Source organism: Macrobrachium rosenbergii, chromosome 4 (assembly GCF_040412425.1).
Source record: "Macrobrachium rosenbergii isolate ZJJX-2024 chromosome 4, ASM4041242v1, whole genome shotgun sequence".
Classification (NCBI taxonomy): Eukaryota; Metazoa; Arthropoda; class Malacostraca; order Decapoda; family Palaemonidae; genus Macrobrachium; species Macrobrachium rosenbergii.
In genome coordinates, this window is record NC_089744.1 from 27282501 (window position 1) to 27297500 (window position 15000).

A 15000-nucleotide genomic window follows, 5' to 3' on the forward strand; every position below is an offset into this window, starting at 1 on the left:
GAGAGAGAGAGAGAGAGAGAGAGAGAGAGAGAGAGAGCGAGCTTTTAAGTCTTTCTAATGGCTAACAAAGCGTTGGAGGGCATTGTGTGTGTGTGTGTGTGTGTGTGTGTGTGTGTGTGTGTGTGTGTGTGTGTGTGTGTGTGTGTGTGAGAGAGAGAGAGAGAGAGAGAGAGAGAGAGAGAGAGAGAGAGAGAGAGAGATTTAACTGCCACTTCCGTGGACGTTTCACAACATCTCATGGATACGGGTAAGCAATGTTCACGAGATTACGGAACTTTACAGACGCTAATGAAAATTAAAGAATGTTGTGAAGTATTTTCTTACAGTAGCATTCACTTCCTAAATCCCCCTCCCCCACTTTTTTTTTATTGATACAAACTGCTTGAAACGACCAGGACATAAATCAAGAGCACTTTGAGCTGCTCTTGAAACTTGGCTTAAGCGAACGTTCTGTATTTGGGCCAGTCATCTGATGTACGACTGAGATTACGGAAGCTGCCCCAAAATCTATCCAGCTGTATGATAACACTTCTCCATCAGGTAGGCCCATTTATTGCGCTGATATGAGAATTAAGTGGCTGAGTAAACGATACCATTAAAATTTTGATACGCTAGGTGGTAGAATTCACCAGCTTTGTCGTAATGCTTCTAATATACTAATAGTTAAAAATCAGATAAATTAACATTATAACAGAAGTCAACGCGATGAAAACTCTTTAGTTAATAATGGGTTCCACTCATGTAATCAAAATAATGATAAGATTTCAATAACAATTCGAGGTTTAAACAGACGAGGAATGTGTAACTGTATCAATACGTAACTGTGTTCGTATGTAACCATATCTGCCAGGGTTCAGATTCGGGAGTGGAATTTCCCAGACTCCGTAATATCGCCTTCCTCTCATATCCGGTAGCATCTCGGTCAAGTGTTTCCATGGCGAGCATCAGGAGAGATTAATGGCTACGCGTCTTGCTGCTATATATTAGGATCTGGACATAATCCTAACAATTAAGGACCAACTGGCTCAGTCCAAACTTGAGATAAAATATGAGATAAACTTTAGTCCGAATTACTCTACGTCCCCCCAGCCAACGTCCCCGCCCTCCCACGCACAACTGGCGACCGCGTCCCTCATAAGCTATGAGAAAAACGAGGGAAGATTTGTACGGTTACGTATATGGCCATGAGAAGGCGAAATAGTTCCTCGTTGCAAAGTTTTCAAGATACAGGTCCAGACGTTCCCTTAAGGGTGAATTATACCACTTTGGGAGGAAGGCGGGTGTGGAGGGGGAGGACTGTGTACGAAAGGTTTGATTGCTTCGGTATATGTGGTACCAGGCGGAAAAAGACCTTGCCATGTGATTGGCATACTGGATGGTTTCAAATACTATATCTGTGATGCCAAACAACGTCAGAGCTTTGTCTATAACGATCCAAAGCGGTTTCTGCCACTGAATCACGTTAAATGTCAGTATTTCCCAGTATGACAACCAGTAGTCTTGAATTAACATTTATGTAATATCAACAAGAAGGCTACAAGGGCACTGTATTCAATTTTTTCAATATATTATTAACATAAGAATAGATTCTTCAAGTCTGGAAGTCTTTTTTTGCATTTTTTCATTATTGCCGTGAAGCCAAAGAATGGACCACATTTCGGGAGGGCCATGGTTGTTTTCCATAGAAATCACAGATCTTGCTGTGTGAGACTGATATTGTTTACAGACTGTAAAGGATAAAGTCTTCAGGAGTTTTATAGTTGCTTATTATTCGTGCTAAGCTTTCGTCACTTAGGGCTCTGGAATATTACAGGAAAACACATCTCACGATTAGCTGGTGAAACCTTCCGGTTTGTTCGCAGCGCTCTTGGTCCTTAAATGTAAAATAATAAAAAAAAGAAACTAACCTTTAAAAAAGGAACGATATTCATGAGTGTGCGAAGCAGCGCCGCGTTAAATTTACCACACGAACGACCATAGTCTGCTGGGGTAAGCAGCGCAGAGCAATCGCAAACAAAAGAAGTGAATTTCATCCTCCTCAGATAAAATCAGATCTCCGCCGATACGCGTTGCCTCACAGGATATATATATGAACACTAGATCTGTATTCACATTCCCAATTGAAGCGCCTCACCAAAGGGATAATATAACAGGAGAATGGAGGATAAAGCTTGCATTTCAAACAGCTCCGCGTCGATATACGAGCTACATCAGACAAGCGCTCTTTAAAAACATGTACAGTTCTCGTGGTTTATGGGCCGCGTTTCGGCCATGGAGAGAGAGAGAGAGAGAGAGAGAGAGAGAGAGAGAGAGAGAGAGAGAGAGAGAGAGAGAGAGAGCATTACTTAAACCGGCGGGGAAAAGGAAAAAAGTTTTATTGAGTTACGTTTTGTATTAGATGAACCGCTTGAGTTAGTAGATTTCAACGAGGGAGCCATTAGTGTGACTGCTTTACTGCAGCGTTGGAAAGGAATCCAGAATAAGGCATTATTATTATTATTATTATTATTATTATTATTATTATTATTATTATTATTATTATTAATGTCGTTGCAAATGTTCTGTTGTAACTAACATTGCTAGTTACATAATTATAATTACGAAATATTCCCATATCCCTATTTAACATACTTCCAAGAGATGCTGAAACGCTAGGGGAATATCCCAAAAGCATAGCAGATAACTAAACGATTTAAATGAAAATAATAAATCAAGTTTATTATTACATATCTGAACGAAACATGAAAATCTCAACGCATAAGACTGAGAGATCACCGCAGGCTCCTTCACATTTTCCATAAAATCTGAAACAGATACGATATGGCGGACCCCTTGCAGTCTAAAGTTAAAATTTCAACTCTGAGGCAATATCGGGAAATATTTAGGTCTGCGGACATCGACAAGTGGAAAAATATCTGTATGAATGGCGTGGATGAAGCAGTATTTAGGCCGTCAGAATTCTTCGCGATTCACATTTCAATGTTGGGGGGCGCGATTTTGCCTACTCCTGTGTGAATAACGCTCTCTAAGTCAAAAGACCTTACAGATGAATTTTTACAAACATGCTAAGCGAATAAAGACAATTTGTACAAACATGGTTGGTGAATAAAGGAATTCGTACAAATATGGTTAGTGAATAAGGTAACTCTGTACAAACACAATTGGCGAATAAAGTAAATTTGTACAGACATGTTAGCGAATAAAGTCAATCTGTACAAACATGGTTAGCAATTAAAGCAAATTTGTGTAAACATGATTAGCGAAGAAAGTAAAGGTTTACAAACATGGTTAGTGAATAAAGTAATTTGTACAAACATGGACAGTGAATAAAGTAACTTTCTATATATGCGATTAGCAAATAAATTAAATCTGTACAAACATGGCTGGCAAATAAAGTAAATTTGTACAAACATGGCTAGCAAATAAAGTAAATTTGTACAAACATGGCTAGCAAATAAAGTAAATTTGTACAAACATGGCTAGCAAATAAAGTAAATTTGTACAAACATGGCTAGCAAATGAAGTAAATTAGTACAAGCATTTCTAGCAAATAAAGTAAATTTGTACAAACATTTCTAACAAATAAAGTAAATTGTACAAACATGGCTAGCAAATAAAGTAAATTTGTACAAACATGGTTAGCAAGTAAAGTATATTGTACAAACTTGGTTACCGAATAAAGTAAATTTGTATAAACGTGGTTAGCAAATAAAGTAAATTTGTACAAACATGGTTCGCAAATAACGTAATTTGTATAATCACACTTAGCAAATAAAGTCAATGTGTGCAAACACTGTAAGTGAATAAAGTAAATCAGTACAAACATATTAGCAATAAAGTAAATTTGTACAAACTTTGTTGGCAAATAAAGTAAATTTGTATAAACATGGTTAGTAAAGAAAGTAAAAGTGTACAAACATGGTTAGCGAAGAAAGTAAAAGTGTACAAACACGGTTAGCGAATAAAGTTAAATTATGTAAACGCAGTTAGTGATCAAATGTGGTTCGAGATAAAAGTAATATGTACAAAAGTGGTTAGTGATAAAGTAATTTGTACAAAAATGGATAACAAATTAAGTAAAATTGTACAAACTTGGTTAGCAAACAAAGTAAATGTGTACAAACATGGCCAGCGAACAAAGTAAATTTGTACAAACATGGCCAGCGAACAAAGTAAATTTGTACAAACATGGCCAGCGAACAAGGTACAGCCCAAGGAGTCACAAAATCTTCTCAGCTTGTAATAGAAAAACAACTCTTGATTTCCGACAGACTTTCTCTATTTCTTTATCAGTTTTGTGCTCTCGACCGTGAAAATCTGTCCAAACAAGGGTAAAGGAAATCTGTTACAGTCCTTAATTTCATAAATTCAGGATAACGTAAATTACTTGGCCGATTCGTGGGATGAAATTCCGGTGGACTATTAACTTTCGGAGATAACGTCAGGACTTTTTTTATTTTATCTCTTTTTATTTCTGTTTTATCTTTTCCCGGAGCGGGTTCATTTCTTTTAAATTCCAGGGCCATAACATCACAAAAAAACAAACAAAAAACAAATAAATGGTTTAAATGCCATAAAATGTTCAAAATGGAACGCTTGGAGCGTGCTGTATATTTCACGTACTGTAAATTTAACGCACAGTAAACTTCACTTAGAATTATGGTATAAACACGTCTTTGTACGAAATAACCAGCCATCGCTTCTACAGCGAAAGGACCGAACAAGAACACGATGAAATGCGACCGTACGTCAATATTAAAAGAGAAGTCCCGCCTCCACCGTAATTCTGGGTTGTTTTAAAATCCGGCAAGAGATGGCGATGCTAAATAAATCAGAGGTAGTCCCCGGGGGGTCGTCTTCTCACCCGTTTACAATGGAAATATGGGATTTTCGATGGGATCTAACACTAAACGGAGAACAAAATACTCTCTGGAAAACACACATACACACACTGATATGAGATCGGACACCATTACGTGGAATCGAACTCCCAGTCTAGAGTCTGAAATATGAGTTATCGATATTAAAAAAAAAAGAGAAAAGTTTCTCTTATCAAAAGTTGCAACAGTGAAGACTTTTGGCGTCCAATCAAAATTCCTCAGATAAAAATGCAATTACTTTTGCCGCCGCCGATAGGGATCCGGTACTACTCCCCAAAGACGAGAGAGAGAGAGAGAGAGAGAGAGAGAGAGAGAGAGAGAGAGAGAGAGAGAGAGAGATTCTAGTAAAACAAGGAGAAAATGGTAAAGATATTGTGAGAAGCAAAAGTGGGAAAATGTAATTACAATGAAACGGATATCACTTCCGTTGATATATGTGCATATAACTTTAACCTCATGAAAGGTTAGGCATCCTTTGTCATATTCATAATTTAAACTTCATGGGCCAGAGAAATGTCGCGTAAGCAAAAATAAAATCAGACCTAAGGAAAGTCGTCGGAGGTTTTGAGGAAGACATTAATTTACTGATACGGCTAGAGTCTTTTAATTTCTTTTTAGTGGACTACAGCCTAGAGTCTTTTAATTTCTTTTTAGTGGACTACAGCAATAGTTTCAAGATACTGTATCAAGACTTTATGAGGAAATAATATAATAGGAATATTTAAGCAATCAAAATGAACTGAAGCTTAAGGAAGTCTTGTTGGATTTTAAAAAGATTTATACCTAAGAAGGACTGGCACTGATTTACAAAAATTATAGAAGTCGTTTGGAACGGTTATTATAGCTACTAATCCCTAACCCCCTTCCCTCAACACACACACACACATACACACGCAAATAAGGAAAGCGTTTCCAATCAAACTGATTGTAAGAAGTCTGCACTTAAACTCAAAAAGGTCCTTCAAACGTTTAAACAATCCATGGAATATGACTAAAGCCAATTTGTTAAACTATAACCCAATTCTTTTAATGACACCACCACAGTGTGGAAACCCTCCCAAATCCAGAGAGAGAGAGAGAGAGAGAGAGAGAGAGAGAGAGAGGTTGGCAACAGAAAATTCGGGGCACACAAACTTGCCCTCGGCCTTAGGGGAATCTCGCCCGCCCTCCAAAAGGCCCGGTGGCGTTTTCAGGGCTCCTTTGCCTCACTCGAGGGAGAGAGTGAGTGAGTGAGTGGAAGGCAATTCCACTGGAATCTTTGGAGGAGATTCATTGAGAGTTGCCCAGCAGCAGGAGGAAGTCCAAAAACGGGGTCAAAATAAAAACACCGAAAGGAAAGTTTCCTCCGCCACCCCAGAACTTTTAATAGACAGCTTCTCAAACCCTTCCCTCATTTTTCCTTCGGTCGGCCTTTCGACGCTCCGACGCGTCCTGGCTTATGAGGGAAGAATAATGGGAGGTGAGGGTGGTGACAAAATTGGTAGTTAATAGACTCAGTGTCACCTACGAGGAAAACCATATTGGACAATAAATAATAATAATAATAATAATAATAATAATAATAATAATAATAATAATAATAATAATAATAATAATAATAATAATAATAATAATTTCAAATTGTCGTGAAAAACTGTTGTATAATAAAAATACACAATTATATAAATAAGTTGTATTACTCATAAAAGATAAAACAAAGACTTTCGAATACCGTTCAGGTGTTCGAAAGTCTTTGTTTTTATCTTTTACAAAAAATACAATTTATTTATATAATTGTAGATTCCTATTATATAAAATAATAATGTTACAAACATTTTCCTCTGTCTGACAACCATACTGTATTTTAAACTATAAGCGCAAGTCTAAAAAATTAATAGATAGCATGCTTAAGTATTAGTTTACCCTCAAAAATACGTAATAAAATAACCATTGTTGTTTTATGCTCACGTTCATGTTGGCCTCTAACAATACTTTACTTAGTTATGTACTCTATAGTTATGGGAAACGAAATGTTCACTCAGAAATGATTTTGAAAAATTTGTTATAGTTGATATTAATGAAGTAAATGGTAATTACATCCACCGTAAGGGATGTAATTATCTCTAAATTGAGAGAGAACATTCGTGAATAAAGAGTCCTCATCGTCATTAACATTGATATACATGGCTAACCGAATAAGTTAAATTCTTATTACCCTACAGATAACTATTTTCCGCTTGTTTTTGATAATCTTTTCTAAGTTATATGCAAGTGACTTAACTTCCCTAAACTAAGATACGAAATATTTCCAAGTAAAAAATGAATTAATTCCTAGAAACTGAAGTTAAAATCTAGGTTGAATTATAAGGAATCTGAATAAACAACAACACTGGTGATGCATATCAGAACTTCAAAGACCCACGGACACATGAATGAAAAGGGCTTTTACAGCTGTGCACATGTTACAAATCCGCAAGAGTCTCTTCAAAAGTGCGCCGTCGACCCTTTACATTTCCTAATCCAGTTACTTTTTTCTTGTACAATTTCCCGTTATATTAGCTACTTCTGGCTCTCATCTTTAATTACAAATGCAGTGTTCTGAGATTCTGGAATTTCGAAAATGTTTTCGATATGGATCCCACTAATTTCTTCCCCAGTTCTAAATATTTCAAAGTGGTCCTTTCATATCTAAAAAGAAAAAGAATCAGGGAAATGTTTCAACAACATTTTAATTCTGTTTATTGAAACTGTTTTCCTGAGGACGGTTCATAACGGCGCTTACTTATAATTCCCTCAAGTTCCTCTCCACAACAACACACATCCTGGGAAGATTTTAATACAAATCTCAGAGAACTCTTCTATTCAATAATATTTAGATTTTGGTAATATAAAAAATGAGTTGCTGTGATCTAATAGTTATTAGCTTTACATAAAAGATAACAACAGCGTGAATAATAATAATAATGATAATATAATAATAATAATAATGAAAAAATAAGACCTCTTCTCTTAGGTGTGAATATTGATACAGTGTAAAATAATAATGGAAATAAAATAAGAACCGTTTACTTGAGTGTAAATCTTGATATATGGTTAATAATAATAACAATAATAATAATATAATAGTAATAATGACTGATATACATCAGGAGTTGCAACAATCCCTCCTAGTGCCGTGAAGGGCGAAGTGGTGGCAGGTGTAGAAGTAGCAGAAACGCCACACAACAAGAAGCGGAGTCAGCAGAAGGCAAAAGGCAAAAGATGTCACACAGGTAATCCAATCCAGAATGAAGGCGTAAATTGCCAGGTGCTAAATTTCCGCTCGGCTCGGAATCAGGGGGTTGTAATTCATCGTTTCAACATTGAAATTGGATTTGTGCTTCCCAATAGATGGAATTTCCTCCCGCGCGCGCCCAGGGGCCATAAATCAAAAGATCTGGAACTGGTGCCTGGAAACAGGGGTGAGAGCGCTTCTACAGAAGACCTGACTGTCTGTCGTCTGTCTTATCAGATAAAGGAGGGAAGGATAAGGGTGCGGAGGATACTGGGATAGCGAATTGTTATTCTTACTAGTATACACTCACACATTTTATAAATAAATACAATATATATATATATATATATATATATATATATATATATATATATATATATATATATATATATATACAGTATATATATATATATATAATATATATATATATATATATATATATATATATATATATATATATATATATATATATATATATATATATATATATATATATATATATATATATATATATGTGTGTGTGTGTGTGTGTGTGTGTGTGTGTATGTGCGTGTGTGCGTATATATTCATCATTCATGATTACGCATGTCTATGTCGTCTATGCCTCTATGTAACCACTGAATAAATTTCCTCCGAAATGGTCGGTCCCATTTTGCAACAGTATCGAGGAGAGGGGTGCATGTGCCTGTAAAAAGCTCATGCTTCCTAGTAACAATATTTTCCCAAGAAAATTTGAGGAGGAACAGCAACAAATAAAGGACATTATTAGTAAACACAATTAAATAGCCAGTTATTTCCATTCCACCTACTATTCCATAAATTTATCATCCATAAACATATCATGTGCTGTATCGGTTGTTTTCTAAATGTGAAATTCTATTCACATGAAAAGGAACAATTTTCTCTGACATATGAACCATGCAAATGCGTGTTTTTTTTTTATAAATATGATATATGCAAAATAAGAGTTGAATATGATTCTTACAAAATACGAGCTGAATATGAATCATTTACAATACGAGCTGAATGTGAATCATACACAATACGAACTGAATATGAATCATACAAACTACGAGCTGAATATGAAACCTAAAAAATTCGAGCTGAAAATGAAATGCAAAATAAACAAGCTGAATATGAATCAATACGAGCTCAATATGATTAATATAACATACGAGCTGAATATGAATCGTGCAAAATACGAGCTCAATATGATTTATACAAACTAAGAGGTGAATATGAATCCTACAAAATACGAGCTCAATATGATTCATACAGACTACGAGCGGAATCTGAATCTTACAAATTACGACCTCAATATGATTCATATAACATACGAGCTGAATATAAATCGTACAAAATACGAGCACAGTATGATTCATATAACATAAGAGCTGAATATGACTCGCACAAAATACGAGCTCAGTATGATTCATATAACATACGAGCTAAATATGAATCACACAAAATACGAGCTCAATATGATTCATATAACATACCAGCTGAATATGAATCGCACAAAATACGAGCTGAATATGATTCACATAACATAAGAGCTGAATATGAATCGCACAAAATACGAGGTCAATATGATTCATATAACATACGAGCTGAATATGAATCGCACAAAATACGAGCTCAATATGATTCATATAACATACGAGCTGACTATGAATCGCACAAAATACGAGCTGAGTATGATTCATATAACATACCAGCTGCATATGAATCGCACAAAATACGAGCTCAATATGATTCATAGAACATTCGCACAAAATACGAGCTCAATATGATTCGCATAACATACGAGCTCAATATGAATCGTACAAAATACGAGCTCAGTATGATTCATATAACAAGCGAGCTGAATATGAATCGTACAAAATACGAGCTGAATGTGAATCGTACAAAATACGAGCGGAATGCTGTAACGATTCATTATATAAATCCATCAGAAAGTTTGTTGAAGACTCTCCAGTGCGAAGAGAGGAGAGAGGAGAGCGTTGGCGATGAGAGCTGTTATCTAGAAAAAAGTTTTCGTAAAGGGATGATGAAGAGGAATAGGCTCATACTTACTAAGGGCGCTCAAGTTCTGTTTTTGAAGGATTTCTAGGGGCTACAAAAGCAGCGTTTTTTAAATCTAGTTTTTCTTTGTATTGATAAAGTTTTTCTTCGGGGCAAAGTAACTTCTACACGATTATGAGCATTAGAATTTCTTAGTAAGATGAGAAAATGCTTGATTGTTGAAAACATTAGCGATGTGTGTATGGCAATCATTATGCGTTCATAAATAACAGCAAAGAGTCTACCAACAAAACTTAGAACAAGATAAAAAAATGCCGTAATTATGGTCAAATCACTTTGCATAATTAGCCAGTGTCTGCTAAAAGTGTGGTAGTTAAGGCAGGTAATTATATATATTCATAAAAAAGCAAGGTAACTATGGGTCTTTGATCACGGCCGTGATAGGTCACGAACTGTGTGACCTTGTAAAGGTCAGACGAAAGGTCATGAACTTGCTTCCTAATTAAATTCACACCGAATCTGCAGTGCAAGGAAGAAGCGTATATGGAAATAATCAGATTCTTGGATAATTAATTTAAAAGTAAAAGAAAACAATGCAGACTAAAATACGCCTCAGATTTTGTAATGACTGATAGTATATATGAAATTTATGTAATTTTCTATAATAGTACAAAATAAATCTATATAATCCAAACAATTTTTCAGTGTACTTTTCATGTATTCTACTTAATATGCAACTCAGATCAGGTTCAACATTTGTATGTATATACACACACATATATATATACATATATATACTGTATATATCTGCGTCCATCATTTATTGCTGGTCACCCATCCAAGCACTGACCACCAAAGCCGCTTACCTTGACGGGAAGAGACTTCACAAAAAGACAGAAGGACAGTCAAATTCCATTTTTAACGTTACTCCCACCAAACCACTGGGCTGTGGCAAAACGTACACAGTAAAGATGAAGAAGATATGAAATGTGAAAGTGTCAAGATAAGAAAAAAAGAAAGACCAAAGCCTCACCATCATCATGATCATCATTTCACTCACCCACAACTTCCACGGTGACTGGGGTACTCGTGTCCTCGATGAGTTCGCCCTTGATCGTGTTGGAGGCGACGCACACGTACTGACCCTGGTGTTCGTAGGTCATGCTCTCCAGAAGCAGGGTGGCGTTGTTGCCGCGGACCACGGTCTTGCCGCTGTCAGGGATGGTCTGGAAAGACAAGACAGGAATGACTGAGATCGTTTGTAAATTCATTATTGTGGTATATATTTTCGAAAGCGATACTAAAAATTTACTTTCGAAATTGTATCCGACAAGAAAATTGGCTGCTTAAACAATATGGTGCGTGAAAACACGTAAAATCACATTTTCTTGACGTATCACTTTCACCTTATTTTAATTTTTGTTTCTTATTAGAAAATTAACATATTTTGAACTTGAGATTATTCTCTACTGCTCTATAGAGCCTTTTAAAATGTTTCCACAGTGATGTGTCGAAAAGCTTAAATAGAGTTTTATGTTTTATTCTGGTTTTAATACAAGCGACTCTACTGAGTTGGCACTTGGTTGTTCCATCGTATCTAAGTTGTTGAATTGTGGTGCATATATATATACAGTATATATATATATACATATATATATATATATATATATATATATATATATATATATATATATATAACGTATATATATATTTATTATATATATGCATAAGAATGTGGTAACACAACCGCCATTGTTTAAAAAGTGCAAACTAGGAATATGGAATCCTCCTGGCCTACTGCCCACCAGTCTAAACATGAGCACGTCTAAGAGGATAATTTGGAACCAGGAAGGTGGAGCAATGAATGTTATGGACGATGAGAGAATGGAAGCAGTATTTTCATTCTAAGTATACAGTAGCAAATATTTCATATGATGGTAGAACAAGAGAACAACTCATTCACAGAGTAGGTGATGCAAGATGAATAGCAGGGTATGTGTATGACACTGTGAGGATTTTCGTAGTTTTGCGACGTGTAAATTTCAAATTCTCACATTCACCACCATTTCAGTTAGCCTAGCATAGTTATTCTTTCAGAATTCGACATTTCAATTAGCCTAACCTAGCCTAATCAATCAGTTCCATGTCTACAGTAGTATAGGTTACGTTTGTTTTGCCCTCAGTAAGTGTTAATTTTGTCATAAATATTAATTTTTGTATGAAATGGAGTTTCTCACGTGTCACATAACTTCTAATAATGCCTTTTGAAAGTAAGATTTTGTCAAAAATGGCTACATTGTCCGATCTTCTTACTCCCCTTATAAAAAAGCTGGAGGTTATGTCCTGCATAACTGTTGCCTTGGGGAAAATTGGTGCCCTTTCAGATGGTGAATTGAAAATCAGCTCTTTGCGCCGCAGTCAACCAATTAAAAAATATCCTCAGAAGATTAAGGTAGTAGATGAACAAATTTTCGATGTATTCATAAGTCATGACGTTGATGAAGATGATCCTACTATGCATTGCAGGGACCGTGAGTCATCATTTTTCTCAAATATCTTTCAAACTAATTATTTGATCGAAATGGTACTTTGACACAGTGTACAAGACACCTCCCACTAATTTTTGGTAATACAGAGCATTGTCACATGTTTTAGTTTAGGCGTTTGCTCTTGACTTACATGGTGTTGCCAAGCATCGACAAACTATGCATTCGAGCGTCCTTTATCCCCATCCCATCCCTCCCTCTCCCTTCCCCCCCTTATCCCTCCCTCAACCCACTTTCCTAGCGTCCCCATCTCCGCCTCCCCTTTCCTGCCTATGGGGGATAGCAGACGTTCGATTGCGTAGATTAGTCCTGTTGACTCATGCGACTTTGCCTTTAAAAGTCAAGAGTAAACGCCTTAACTAACACCATTTGACAATGCACTATATTACCAAAAATTAGCGGGAGGTGTCTTGTACACTGTGTTAAAGTAACATTTCGACCAAATAATTAGTTTGAAAGATATCTGAGAAAAACGATGACTCGCTGTCCCCAAACTGGATAGTGGTAAATTAAGTGAAACAACTCAACAGGTGGATTATCATGATCTAGTTCTAGATACATTAGCTGAGCTAGACCAACAATTCAACAGTTTACAAACACGGTATCAAAACAATGTTAGCCTGAGCAAGCCTGTAATGGCTGTTAAGTTGCCTAAACTGACCTGCAAGGAATTTGATGGCAAATTAGCTAACAAATTAGAATTCAAAAACTTTGTGATAAACTTTAACAGCTGTGTTGATGCTTGCGGAGCATTATCTGTTGAGCCAGCTCTCCTTTATGAAAGTGAAGTATGGATGCTGAATGCAAATGACAGGTAAAAGCTGGAGATGAATAATTTAGGTGGTGAAGAAGTGTTGAAAAGGTTAGCATAGTAAAAGGATGGAGCAGTGTTTTGAGGAGGTTCTTACACGGAGAAAGAATAAAGATGATATGTTATTAAGGAGAGAAAGATTTAGAAGGGGTTGGATAGAGGATGGTATGAAAGAGGGTCCTCAAACCTCAACATCTAGGAAGAAAGTGTAAGTGCAAAACTGAGGTGTCTTAATCTCTTCTCAAGAAAAAAGAATTACGGGCACTTGATTATCTCTGCTCGTGTATGTAAATTTTTTTTGTCTAAACGAATATTGCGACCGGGAACCATACTGTCTAAGCTGAAACAGGAGGAAATAACCGTGCAAAATTCACATGTCATAATAATTTAAAAAGGCCGTTGCACAAATTCGAACATTCCGGTTTTTCATAACCTCTGGGATGACAGTTTAACCTTTTGAGGCGGACTCATCTGGGGTCATTCTCATTTTAATTAAATGATTAGTGCACCGATTCCTCTTTTAATTTAGACTGCCCTGACGATGCTTTCAGGGTAAAAGCCCTTGCCAGCTTGCGAAATTTCCCTGTCCTAACGCCTGCCTACACATGACTTCGAATTAAGCCGGAGATGCATGTGTGCATGTGTATATGTGGAGTTGAGTGTGCCTCCGTGTTTGCCTGTTTGGAAGTGTATGTGTATGTGTGTGCGTGTGTCTGTGTGAGCTTGCTTGCGCGTTTCTTAGTAATGTTGTCTAAGTATATACCTTTTTCTCTGTAATAAAATTAGTGCAATTGCTGGATTTTTTGTTCAGAAATAATTCAGTGGAATAAAATCATCAAACAAGAATGGGCACACATCAACTCGACCCCTGCAGTACATTTAGTAGAAGGGATTCAAAGGTTTTAACACTCACATGACAACCAACTTAAAATTCAATGGTTTATAAAACCAAAGAAACCCAGCATAAAATATTGGACTGTGGGACAGTCTCCCTGAGGATGCCTTGCAACTGGAATGTCTAAAGTTCAAGCGAAGATGGAATGCATTGCTCCCCGAATACAATTCTCCTTGTATTCTAATAATTTACTTACATTTTATCTATTGATTCATAAATTTTTTCGTTTTTGTAACAATTCATCTCTTCTTTCTGTATTTCCCACTGCCTTCTGTTACTTCTTTCAAATGAACACCACACTCTTTGAAGATTGAGTTTTCAGTCAATGGCCCCTGTGGGCTTGTTTTATATGGGTAGGGGTTTATCTCCTGAACAACAACAACAACAACAACAACAATAATAATAATAATAATAATAATAATAATAATAATAATAATAATAATAATAATAATAATAATAATAGTGAAATAGCTCTACTCGTAAATAAATTAAAGTTTAATAGACTTTTTAAGCACTTCACAGTTTTTATAAAAAAAATAGATTTTCGACTTGAAATATCATTCGAGAGTTTATGAAATTAAATGACATTA

The 15000-nt window shown here is 36.0% G+C and overlaps 1 protein-coding gene across 4 annotated transcripts in view; it reads right to left on the reverse strand.

Moving 5' to 3' along the window:
- Nucleotides 1-15000, reverse strand: part of LOC136831458 (kin of IRRE-like protein 1) — a 407220-nt gene that overhangs the window by 43401 nt on the left and 348819 nt on the right. For all 4 annotated transcript variants that reach the window (XM_067091965.1, XM_067091956.1, XM_067091939.1 and 1 more), the window contains exon 8: nucleotides 11219-11384. In XM_067091965.1, the coding sequence (XP_066948066.1) occupies nucleotides 11219-11384 (166 nt within the window). The remainder of the gene's footprint in view (nucleotides 1-11218; nucleotides 11385-15000) is intronic.